Source organism: Pseudophryne corroboree, chromosome 5 (assembly GCF_028390025.1).
Source record: "Pseudophryne corroboree isolate aPseCor3 chromosome 5, aPseCor3.hap2, whole genome shotgun sequence".
Taxonomy (NCBI): Eukaryota; Metazoa; Chordata; class Amphibia; order Anura; family Myobatrachidae; genus Pseudophryne; species Pseudophryne corroboree.
The window spans coordinates 770,095,959-770,109,042 of NC_086448.1; the positions used below are offsets into that span (position 1 = coordinate 770,095,959).

The following is a 13,084-nucleotide window of genomic DNA, read 5'->3' on the forward strand; positions in this document are numbered from 1 at the left end:
CCCCTTTCCCAGCACCATCACCCCTCACCCATAGCAGTCCTCATTTTGGTTTTTGTAGCCCCTATATGTTAAATAGGAACAGTGCAAACATTCGGCACACAGCCCAAAAAAGGGGTGTGTTTTTGCTGGAAAGGGGCATGGCCACACAGTAGTAACTCCAATTCAAAATATGCCACACAGTAGTGCAACTTTATTCACATTATATCATGCGATATTCACATTACACCACATCATATTGCTCTTTATTCACATTAGACCACACAGTAGTGCCCTTTCTATATGTTACACCACACAGCAGAGCATCTTATACACATAATGCCACTCATTAGTAATGCATTTATACACACAATACTTCACAGTAATGCCCCTTACACATATGACACACATTATTAATGTCCTAATAAACATAATTCACCTTACATATTATGCCAACCTTTATTAATGCCCTTATACACATAATGTCCGTTACACATATGCCGCACATTATTAATGCCTTTATATATATATGACACACTTATGCAGAACACTATTGCACAACCAACCGACCTGCACACAGCACTCACATGGCCACTAACACTGTGACCTCTGCCTCTGCTTGGATACAGATGTGTCCTCATACATCTTGTCTCAACACGCCATGCAGCAGGAGATGCCTGGCGTGAGTCAGCTGGCAGCTCTGCTAACATTGGGCGCCTTTTTTGATGAAAATGCATCTTATTTGCATTACTATGTGGATAGGATGCAGAAGCAGCTTCTGTTGATTAAAATGATACGTGGCATGCCTATATTCTGTGTGCAACTGTGGCTGTATCTGCTTAAGAAATGCAGTGATCTCCAGGAATACATTGTAAAGTAGCATTTCGTATGCAGATACAGCCGCAATCACACATGGAATATAGGCATGCTGCATATCATTTTAATCAGCAGAGCCTGCTTGTGCCCATAGGTATATCAAATGCCCTAGGCATTTGCCTAGTTTACCTATGCCTAGGGCTGGCTCTGAAAGCAGCAGCTAAATGATTGCACTGTTCTGTAATTACTCAGGACACTATTACACTTTGAGGTAACATTGCAGCTATTCAGTATTTCACTGTTTGCACTTACAAGCAAACTAACCCCAATTGTAAGACAAAATATAAACATGTTTGCATATCTAAGTCTGACCTTTTATGAAATTGGCAAGTAGCTTTTGCAAGGTGAAATTAGTTGTGCGAGAAGATACTCTACGTACACTGGGTTCAGTATGATATCCCGATGGACGGGATGCCGGCGGTCAGAATACCTACAGTGGCATCCCGACCATCAGAATCCCGGCAGCCCCCTGGAAAGTACCCTAACCTCCCCCGCCCCCTACCTTAACCCTCCCCGGTGGTGCCTAACCCTAACCCTCCCCGGTGGTGCCTAACCCTTACCCTCCCTTCCCCGCTGCCTAACCCTAACCCTCCCTTCCCTGCTGCCTAACCATAACCCTCCCTTCCCTGCTGCCTAAACCTAAGCTGCCGGTTGCAGGTGCATCCCGCTGGAAGAATGAACGGAATTTCGACCCTCCCTTCCCCGCTGCCCTACCTAACCCGGCCCGCTTGGTGCCTAACCCTAACTTCCCCTTCTAAGTGCCTAAACCTAACTCTTCCTCCCCGGTACCTAACCCTACCCTTCCTGTCCCTGCACCCTAACCCTAATGTCCCTTCTAATGCCTAAACCTAACCTCCCAACCCCTGCGGCAGGATGCAAGCGTGTCCCACTGGAATAACGATCGGGATTCCGGCTGTCAGTATTTTGAAGCCGGGATCCCCCCCCTCCATCAGAATTTAGATGCCGGGCTTATGGCGTCCTTCAGGATTCCGCCGGGATCCCATCCTTCGGGATATTAACTGCATCCTCGTGCACTAGCCAGATATTAATTACATTAGGAAATTCTTTAAAAAGATGTGGTCACTAAAAAATTTTGTCTCCAAAAATGTTTATTCCTATCACTAATTCAAAAAGAGTACAGTGCACGGATACCCTGAATACGGACGTTGGCATTTCAGGGACATCTGTGTGCAACTCGCTACATGACGTATGATTCAAGTGACTTGTGCCATGCCTCGTGTCATGTATTGCTAGGTTTACAATGCAACTTTATACCAAAGTTGCAACAAATCTAGTGTGCCTACTAACAGGGATGGACTGGGGCGCCATGAAGTAGCCCTGGCATGCCACTGTGAGCGTGCGCACGCCAAGGGGTGTGTGGCCATGGCTTACAGGGGCGTGCCACAAGTCAGACGGGCCTGGCCTCGTGACACTCCCTGTGTAGCAGCTGCGGGTGGGATGGAGGGCGGGTGGCTGAGCAGAGAGCCGGGAGGCTGCGCTGCTAGGCCAGTCCAGCACTTTTTGTGGCTGGACCGGCCCAAACGGACATCGGACCTTCTGGCATTTGCCAGAAGACCACTACAGTACACAATACATTGTGTATGAACAATACTTACACCTCTGCTCTGTTCATTTCTTCCGCTGTATAACTTACCTCCGCCAGACGTTACACTATCTACAGAACAATCAACAGTAGCCCCAAAATGTTTAATTACTTCATCAAAATGACTTTCTATAGGTTATTAGGGCTAATGTTCTCCTTACATTGAGATACAGTTTAATGGAAGGAGAAGTTACCTTGGAATATCATTATATTTCACAGGAAGGGTGTATGTTATCCCATTTGCTATGCAGATTGTGGGTTGGGGGGCGAGGGTCTATCAAAGCTTCTAAAGAGTGAACAAGGGTAGAGGTTGATCATAGCAACCAATCAGATTCTAGCTAGCACTTACAGTATAAGTACATTCTATAAAATAATAAGCTGATTGGTTGCAACAGCCAACTTCGCCACTTGTCTGCTTCTCAAGTCTTTAGAAGCTTTGATACACCTCCCCCTATATTGTAGTGCTGTAATAGTAGGCTACAGCCTCATGAATATTGGTTGTGCCCATAAAATGTCTGCTTCCACTGCATATAGGTGATATGTGCGCTTTTATGTGCTACCATATATACATTCTATTATTTTTCAGTCAGGGCTGCCATCAGAAATTGTGGGTCCCGGGACTAACTAAATGGACAGGGCTCATCTTTCCCTCAAAAAAAGATTCTGCCGCACTGCTCCACCTCTATGTGATGTCCTACATTGTGACTTACATATAGGTGGAGTGTTGTGGACCTACAGGAACGATTCGCAGAGAGCTGATGTGCAGGGAAGGCCTGTTTTTAAGTGAGTAGTCTTTGTAAGAGCTCGCCCCCCCCGCCCGATGGCTACCCTGCTTTCAGTTAGCACATATACATTTAGCGTTATGCTGATTTTCAGATTGGAGTATGGTACGTCTTGATGTTCTGTGATTAGGAGCACTTACATTGCTGTTGAGCCTTACTGTCTCATGATTATTTCATCTGCACTGGACACCACTTTGTGAGGCTGCTTAGTAAAATTGCAAGAAGAGGAGCAATCTAATCAACCGCATACATATCCGCTCTCATTACAAATGGCTGGGCTGCCAAACCTGATCTCTGATTCTTTACGATGTATTACAGAACATCATTGCTTTATATGACTAAAAGCCCCTTATGTTGAACACTACAGATAGGTTGTGGACGGTAACAGTTTGCTAGACTTGAGATCAAGTGTGCACAGTTACTTAAATATTCACAATAGCCTCGCTTTTGTGTCCTTGAAGGTAAACTACCAGGAGAATGCACTTTTTATTGAGGTGTTTTATATAGTTCTAATCAACTTACACCCAGTGGACACTGCCATATTATAAGCTGAATCAATACGCGATGTCTAAAGACACTGATAACTTGAAATCCTCACTTTAAAGATCTGTCTTCAGAATCTTTTAATAACAGTAATATAACAAACTAAGCAACACAATAAAGTAAAGATGCATCGTAACAAAAAAATATGGGCCGGATGTAATGCAGTGCCGAGATTCCGGCCGAACTCGTACGTGTTTTTTTTTTTTTTTTTTAAAGTGGCAATTATTTACAAGGCAAAAGTAGGTTGGTTATTCCTTGTAAATTATTACTGCTTTAAAAAATAAATAAAAATGTATGAGTTCGCTCGGAATCTCTGAGCTTTGGCCGTCTTGCACTGCATTAAATCCAGCCCCTTATCTTTTTTTATTCAGAAATAATTAGAAAAATTTATAATACAGTATATATATATATATATATATATATATATATATTACATTTGCAATGTATTAACATTTGTTATTCATTAATGTCTTAATATATTTTTTAATATAAATATATATTAAGACATTAGTGAATAACAATAGTTCTTCTTTAATCTGCCTTTGTTTTGACTACAACATTTTCTGCAAATTTCTGAAGAGCAGAGATATCAGAACACGACATAAAATATCACCAACATTGTTCAAGGATTGCTATTAAAAAAACATAAAAATGTTTTTTGGTTTTTTTTAATACTTCCTAAAACACCTTTCTCCTCCTATTCCATCTCCTCGTTTATCCTTTCCAAATGTAGCTCCCCCAATTTGTTGTGAGGCTTTGTGTTATGTTTCTATTGTTTTTTCTGACAAGTTTTAATTTCTCTTGGTTTATGCTAGAAGTTACTTGGGAAGACCAGCTGAGAAAGGTGAATGGTGCAATAACTGATGACAAACAGTTGCCGAAAAAGAAACCCCATTCTGAGCCAGGTTTGTCAGGGTTTTTGAAAACCACCTTAAAAGCATGAGGCTTATAAACGGCGTTCAGGGAAAGCTCATGCTTTTGTAATAAGTGTGTTCTTCATGCGCTCTTCTCACTTTGGTGTGCAATGTCTAGGCATACGGCCGGATGTAATGACGTCCGAGTTGGCCAGAGGTGCGGGTTCCCGGCCGAACTCGGACGGTTTTTTAAAGCGCCAATCATTTACAAGGCATGGTTTTGCCTCATAAATAATTGCCGCTTTAAAAAAACAATCAAGATCGTCCAGGAACCCGCACCTCTGGCCAACTCAGACGTCATTATATCCGGCCGGCCCCTAGTCAGTGAGAGTGAGACCTTTAACTCAGTGTTGTGTATCATCCCTTTTCAGAAAACTTAGCTCCAATATTTCAAGGGAAAAAGAAAATTCCAAATTTCAAACTTTAGGACAATTTTAGAGAAAAAATTTGCTCGTAAATTTCTAGGTAATATACTTTGAGAAGGAAGGTGTTTTGGCAAAACTGGTACTATAGGTGGATAGGCTATCTTTGAACAGCGTTAAAAGTATTAGGGTTCTTGGACTTTGTATTAGATGCAATACAATATACAGTGTTATACCAGCGAGGTGTACAATTCTAATGGAAAAATATGGCATTGTTGTCAACTGTAAGGTCGCATATACTGTACGACAGTTCCTTTAATTTAGCTTGCCCTTCCCAACTCAGAGCTGGTCCTGGGCATATGCCACATAGACAACTGTCAAGGGTGCCATTGCTTGAAGGGGGCACCCAGAAGGCATGAAGGCCTGCTCCCACTCCATCCAGCACGCATTAACAGGAGGAGTCGCCAGCAGACGTGACCTCTCAGCAGACGGGTATGGATCTTTAGGTCGACCAATGTTAAGTTGACAGTCACATGGTCGACCCCTTATGAGATTGACATGCATGTGGTCAACATGGCTAAAAGGTTGACAGGGTCAATAGGTCAACAGTGAAAAGGTATACACCTGGAAAGGTCGACCGGTACAAAGGGTCGACAGTAAAAAGGTCGACATGGAAATGGTCAACACGCAAAAGGTTGACAGGTTGTTGTTGTTTTTTGCATGTTTGGGTGTCATTTTGTATGTTTAACCACGTGATCCCAGTTAGTGTACCGCGTTCCCTTGCATGGTGAGCGAGCTTTGGTCAGGGTGCCTCACACCGCTACCGCGGCGCTCGGCACTGCTTACTATTCCCAATCGTAGTTCGCGTGGATGGAAAAGTATGAAAAAGTAAAATTTGTAAAAATTCATGTCAACCATATATTATAATGTTGAACCATTTCAACCTGCCTACTTTTTGTACCCGTCGACCTTAAGCACTGTCGACCTATTGACATGTCAACCTTTTGTACATGTTGACCATATGGTGTGGACCTATTGACGGTTGACCTATCATCCGAATACCCTCAGCAGCAGCGCTCAAGCCTCAGCTGTTTTTGGCATTGCAGCAGTGACTCTACCACGGCTGCGGAAGATCTCCCACCTGCTGGCAGATCCTCTGTTGGCCTCTCCACCATGTCAGTGGCGGTGAGGAGATGGGCGGAGAAGGCGCCAGCACACCGCGTGCCGTCTCCCAGCAGCGTGACCATGTCATCGACAGCCGCCACTAAGGGAATGGGGAGCATCAGTTTGTGGCATATTCTTGTGAACTGGAGGGCACCAGCTAAAATCTTACTTAGGACACCAAAGTGGTCAAGGCTGGCTCTGACCTGACGTTGGGCCTGATAGAGAGATGAACGTCTTTGGACGCAGGTGCTGTGTAATAAACGTGGTGATGCCACCAGAGGCGCCTCCTGTCGACTTCTGTGATCCACTGACACATCCAAAGACACAGCGTTGGATCATCTGCATGAACATCTGTCATTTCAGTAACCCTTAGGTTACGTATCAGACAGTGGCATATCTACAATGGGTGCAAGGTGTGTGGTGCACACGGGCCCTTGGGTACAGTGGCCCACTCCGCACACCCTGCACCCATTTCTTGAACGCTTACCCTTGCAGAGTCCCGCAGCAACATTAATATCTGTTCATGTTTTACTGAAGAAAGTTTAAAGGTCAACAATTACAAAATTGAGAAAGATAGATTTCAGCGAAACAATATCAATTTTATTCTGGTCAAAAAACTGGCTTCTCGGCCAAATTCTCCTGGCAGGACATATGTGTTTAGAATTCTGATGCTTCAGCTGCTGGTGTCTGCAGTTATGTCTGTTCATCATACACACTTCTCACTTTATCATTAGTACCATCTCTCTTTTTTAGAATAATAATTTCAGTACTTCTACAAAATAAAATGAACAGTTCATACCTTACCACAAATGAGAATAAGGGCGGGATGTACTAAAGGAAAAATGCGGTAAAAACCCAGTCTTCAGGGTTTTTACTGCATTTTCAAATGTGCGAACCCCCGGCCGCTCGCTTTTCAATCCGGAGGGTATCGCCAGGTTTTATGGCGATACCCATTAGAAGCCTTACTGCATCCCGCCACCTCTGCCGCTCATGCCAACCACCCAATACCTCAGTGCAGGCAGTCTCCCATCTCGGTCCCAGATCCCAAACTCCTCCTCCCCCAGCAATACAGTCAGCTGTCGTTCCAGCTGCAGGGAGGAGGAGGAGGAACCCGGGGACTGACTGGAGACAGCACCTCCCGGGACTGGGAGGTGAAAGAGACCCCTGCACACCCTCTCCTCCAGACCACAAGGTATCGCAGGGGGCTCTGTCATTAGCATTACTGCGATGGCCCGCGATGAGTATTAGTACATCCCGCCCTAACTATCCTATAAGTAATACAATTTTACACCAGCAACATCATCTATAATATTATCTTGCTATATATCTATAGCTATATACTGTATCTATTACACATGATTTGTTTTCTGATACCTGTTCTTTTACATTTTCATCTACTTTTGCTCAACATCTTTCAGATAATGTTGGCATCACTTAATTAGTAATTAGGGCATCAACCTGCAATAGGTTCTCTTCTTCTGTTATGCACAAACAAAGTCACTATAATAATTTAGAACATAAAGATTAAATGCAAAAGATCACATGTTTCTGTTGTAGTTTAGAAAACAAAAGCAAGCCTCTGATAGGGCGATATGATTTTGTGAGATCCCAGTAAGGCCCATACACACGGTGAGATTCGGGCTATGCCCGATTCTCACTATGCGACAGGGGCTAGGTCGGCACATAGTCAGTATTGCAAGCACACTCAGTATGTGCTTGCGATACTGACTATGTGCGATTTTGGCTAAGTGTCAATTTTGACTATCTCTTCTATAGAAATAGTCAAAATTGACTTTCCTGCACAGCCTAGCTATTCTTGCGATGCCGACTGCGCATCGGCATCGAATCGGGATCGCAAGGTGACTTTCACCTTGCGATCTGCACTAACTTTTCTTACGATTTTGACTATATAGTCAGAATCGTAAGAAAATATCTCACCGTGTGTACACACCATTAATGCTACTAATTGTTATTTAAAATACCCACCTACATAAAGACTAGTAGAAGTTTGTGTAAGATTTGGATATAAGGGGGCAGATGTATTAACTTAGAGACGGCATAAGGAAGTGATAAACCAGTTTTATGTACAAGGTGATAAAGGCACCAGCCAATCAGCTCCAATATGTAAATTAACAGTTAGGCTCTGATTGGCTGGTGCCTTTATCACCTTGCACATATCACTGGTTTATCACTTCCTTATGCCGTCTCCAGGTTAATACATCTGCCCCTGAATACTTTATTATTTGGTTAAAAAAGCAGCAATATGTTCTCAAAGAAGATTGTAGATTAGCAAAGTGGCTTCCTACCCTCTATCCAGTAAGCGGGAATAGACTGACATTTCCACTAAGTGCACTTTGCCTGATGTCATACCAAATCTAGCACTTCATGATGCCAGACCATGGGGTCCTTGGCGACAGTGGCTCAGATTGGTAATGATTAACTGCAATGAAGCAGAAAGCTTTACATTTTATAAGGATATCTATCTGTCTATCTAGCTATCTCGCTATCCCAAAGAAGGTATTGGTTGCCCTAAATTCCAAGCAGCAGTTCTTTGATGATAATAAAAAAACAGTTCTGCAGCATGTGATTGAACTGTTTTTTTTACTAGAGGTGTTATAGTTTTCTGCTACTATTGTAAATAATATATGGTAAAGTTACATACTTATGTTTCCGAGTGCATACTTCACAGTAGTCCTGATTTTGGTGGAACAGATTTATGGACCTCATAAGGGATAGGGCTTACGGGAGAGCAAGTGGGTCTTCTGCAGAAAGTGGGTCTACTTTGGTGGATTGGGGTGGGGTTTGGGCATTTAGGGGTTGGACTTATTTTGTCCCATCTTCGTCTGGTTAAATGTAGAAATGTAGGTCACTGTCACAGTGGCAGTGTACATATGAGTCTGGACCACAGGTTTGTAGAATGCCACTCTCCATAGTACACACATTTCTACTTTTGTATCAAGACGGATGTCTTTCTCAACCTTTCTTGAACGTAAGGCCTGTATTACCGGATGGAAGACCACTTTGTAACCTAACGTTTTTCTCAGTATCAAAAATGAGACATTTAATAAAACTTATGAAGCTAAAAAGGATGTTGTAACCCACAGCAACCACCCATGCAATTTCTAAACTGTGCTAATAAAACATCACTCGGAATCATGTTGATAGGAGTTACAGCACGTTTCTCCTGTATGCGGCACTTTTTCTGACGATCTGCAACATATTTCTTTTCATCAGTGTTGTTAACGGCGAAAATGGAAGTGAAGTATTAGATGTGGGACGATGAGGTCAGGTGATTTTGTAATCAATAAGTGTTTGGTTTTCTGGTGGTAGTTGTTCACTTTTGTATTCATGTTTATATGCTCCTTGTGTTGTATTCAATATAAAGGTGACAACAGACATACCAGTATGGGCCACATATTCTGGAGAGGTGTTCAGTGGGACCGATCAGGACACCTTGAAGGGAATCCAAACTTTTTATTTCCCCTAGGTCTTGACTGTCAGCAAGAACCATACCCTCTGTACCGGACCAGCGTACAGTGCGATACATTGCAGCTCTCCTGCTGTCAGGGTCTGGGAGAGCGCATACTGTAATAGGTGCAAGCTATATTTAAATGGTGGAAACCCCCCCCCTTTTTTTTTTTTTAATAAGTGGAAAAGGCAGGAGAAATTCCATCTTAAAAAAACAGTAAAAAAAACCCCCAAACCTACTAACAAGATCTCTTTAAAATTAACATTAGACCATGCTGATATACTCTATGAAATGCCATGTAAAACATACACTGCTGTATTGATATTTTAGTCATTTATGTCAAATATATATTATACTGTGTATTTTATAGTGCAGAAAAAGCTACATATAGTAAAATGAAATTTTTATACAGCTGGCTTGCATATTGGGTCGGGTGTGGTTCATCAAATCGACAGTGTCTAGGTCGACAATGTTTAGGTCGACCACTATAGGTCGACAGTCACTAGGTCGACATGGATGGAAGGTCGACAGGGTTTCTAGGTCGACATGTGCTAGGTCGACAGGTCTAAAGGTCGACATGAGGATTTATTTTATTTTTTTGTGTCGTTTTCTTCGTAGAGTGACCGGGATCCCAAATTAGGGCACCGCGTCCCCTCGCATGGCTCGCTTCGCTCGCCATGCTTCGGGCATGGTGCCTTCGCTCCGCTACCGCTTCGCTCGGCACACTTTACCGTTCCAATCGTAGTCCACGTGGATCGTTAAGTATGAAAAAATTCAAAGAAAGAAAAAAAATGTGAAAAACTCATGTCGACCTTTAGACCTGTCGACCTAGCACATGTCGACCTAGAAACACTGTCAACCTTCCATCCATGTCGACCTAGTGACTGTCGACCTATAGTGGTCGACCTAAACATTGTCGTCCTAGACACTGTCGATCTTCAGACCGGATCCCATTGGGCCTTATTCATGTTTGTAAGTAAAGCAAGAAAGCAAGCCACTGTTGCAAAACCATGTTGCACCGCAGGTGGGGCAGATGTAACATGTGCAGAGAGAGATAGTTTTGGGTGGGCTGTGTTCAAACTTCTACATTGCATTGTAAAAATAAAGCTGTCTAACATTTGTGGGCTACTGTACATGCAAAAGCAGCCAGTATTTACCCTGCACAGAAACAATATAAATGTATTTGCTCCCCTTGCATTGCAACATGGGCCCTCATTCCGAGTTGTTCGCTCGGTATTTTTCATCGCATCGCAGTGAAAATCCGCTTAGTACGCATGCGCAATGTTCGCACTGCGACTGCGCCAAGTAACTTTACTATGAAGAAAGTCATTTTACTCACGGCTTTTTCTTCGCTCCGGCGATCGTAATGTGATTGACAGGAAATGGGTGTTACTGGGCGGAAACACGGCGTTTCAGGGGCGTGTGGCTGAAAACGCTACCGTTTCCGGAAAAAACGCAGGAGTGGCCGGGGAAACGGTGGGAGTGCCTGGGCGAACGCTGGGTGTGTTTGTGACGTCAACCAGGAACGACAAGCACTGAAATGATCGCACAGGCAGAGTAAGTCTGAAGCTACTCTGAAACTGCTAAGTAGTTAGTAATCGCAATATTGCGAATACATCGGTCGCAATTTTAAGAAGCTAAGATTCACTCCCAGTAGGCGGCGGCTTAGCGTGTGTAACTCTGCTAAATTCGCCTTGCGACCGATCAACTCGGAATGAGGGCCATGGTTAGTTCCAACCACAAAGTTACAGCACGTGCTTTTTTTAACTTTATTTACAAGCATGAATCAGGATCTTTGTCCATGCGCAATGGGAGCGGTTTGGCCAGGACTCTGGATTACATGCTGTGCTGAGACATGAATGGCATTGGGGCCCTTTGCCCAACTTTGCCATGGGGCCCAGCAAAACACTGCCCACCCCTTTCCTGCTCTCACCTATTTAAGTAAAGCAAGACATTTTTACTGTAGTATTAACGTTCATGTGATGACAAATAAAAAGTACATGTAAATGTGAGTCATCGGATGTACTTATAGACTGTGATGTTAAATAGTAAGAGCCGCACGCAGGGACAGTGTTCCATGGAGCTGAGCACATTTTTGCTAGTGCACATAAATCTCTTAAAACTCTGTTACACAATGAGGGTCATTCCGACCCGTTCGCACGCATCGGTTCTCCGTTGCGGTGAGCACGGGCGGGCATGCGCGGCGGACGCATTGCACACGCGCGTCGTTGCCTGGCAAAGACGCCGCCAGCTAAAAATGTGATCGCAGCGGCAATCGCAAGAAGACCGACAGGCGGGAGGGGTTCCGGGGCGGATACTCACCGTTTTCCAGGTGTGGTGAGTCCAACGCAGGCGTGTCGAGGGGTTTGGAGGGCGGATGTCTGACGTCAGGACCGGGACCTTCATCGCTGGATCCGTCGCACTGGGTGAGTAACTGCAGCCCTGGTCTTGTTTTACGTGAAACTTTTTTAGCATAGCAGGGCTGCACAAGTGTTCGCAGCCCTGCTATGCTATAATACACTCCCCCATAGGCGGCGTCAGGTTGATCGCACGAGCAGCAAAAAGTTGCTACATGCAATCAACTCGGAATGACCAATGTACGCATAAAGGCACTGTAGCGAGTGAGATGCACGGTAACAAATGTCTTCCTGGGCGGTGGCTAATCTAACGCACGGAGTTGGTCTGTATTATGGGGGTAATTCCAAGTTGATCGCAGCAGGAAATTTTTTAGCAGTTGGGCAAAACCATGTGCACTGCAGGGGAGGCAGATGTAACATGTGCAGAGAGAGTTAGATTTGGGTAGGTTATTTTGTTTCTGTGCAGGGTAAATATTGTCTGTTTTATTTTTACACTGCAATTTAGATTGCAGATTGAACACGCCACACCCAAATCTAACTCTCTCTGCACATGTTAAATCTGCCACACCTGCAGTGCACATGGTTTTGCCCAACTGCTAACAAAATTCCTGCTGCGATCAACTTGGAATTACCCCCTATGGGCGTGTTATGGGAGTGCTGCTGACAGTGGCTGTGTACACAAACAATCAAACGTTCACATAAAGACGGATAATCTGCACCTGCAATAGAACTGGAGCAAGTGTAGAAGGTGCTGCTGATGGTGGCATCTAAAGACTCACCACGCGGCAGTACAGCGTCTACAGTCGCTCAGGGTGGGCGTCTCAGTGCTCACACATTCATACGCAAGGTTGTTCACTACGGAAGGACTTTGTATCGGCATACAGTCACCACCAACAGATGCGGCCGCCTCAGAATCGGGCCCTCAGACTTAGCTTGAAAACAATTGAACATACTATATAGAAAGAAAGATTAAAGTGCTCACAGATCAGGGTCTTGGTGAGCGACACAGGGCTGCTGAGTTTTATATAATATAATCAA

The 13,084-nt window shown here is 44.0% G+C and overlaps 1 protein-coding gene across 48 annotated transcripts in view; it reads left to right on the forward strand.

Moving 5' to 3' along the window:
* Positions 1 to 13,084, forward strand: part of RIMS2 (regulating synaptic membrane exocytosis 2) — a 995,106-nt gene that overhangs the window by 793,612 nt on the left and 188,410 nt on the right. For 31 of the 48 annotated variants that reach the window (XM_063924252.1, XM_063924259.1, XM_063924274.1 and 28 more), the window contains one exon: positions 4,596 to 4,685. The exons of the other annotated variants lie outside the window; for them this stretch is intronic. In XM_063924252.1, the coding sequence (XP_063780322.1) occupies positions 4,596 to 4,685 (90 nt within the window). The remainder of the gene's footprint in view (positions 1 to 4,595; positions 4,686 to 13,084) is intronic. 48 annotated transcript variants of the gene reach the window in all.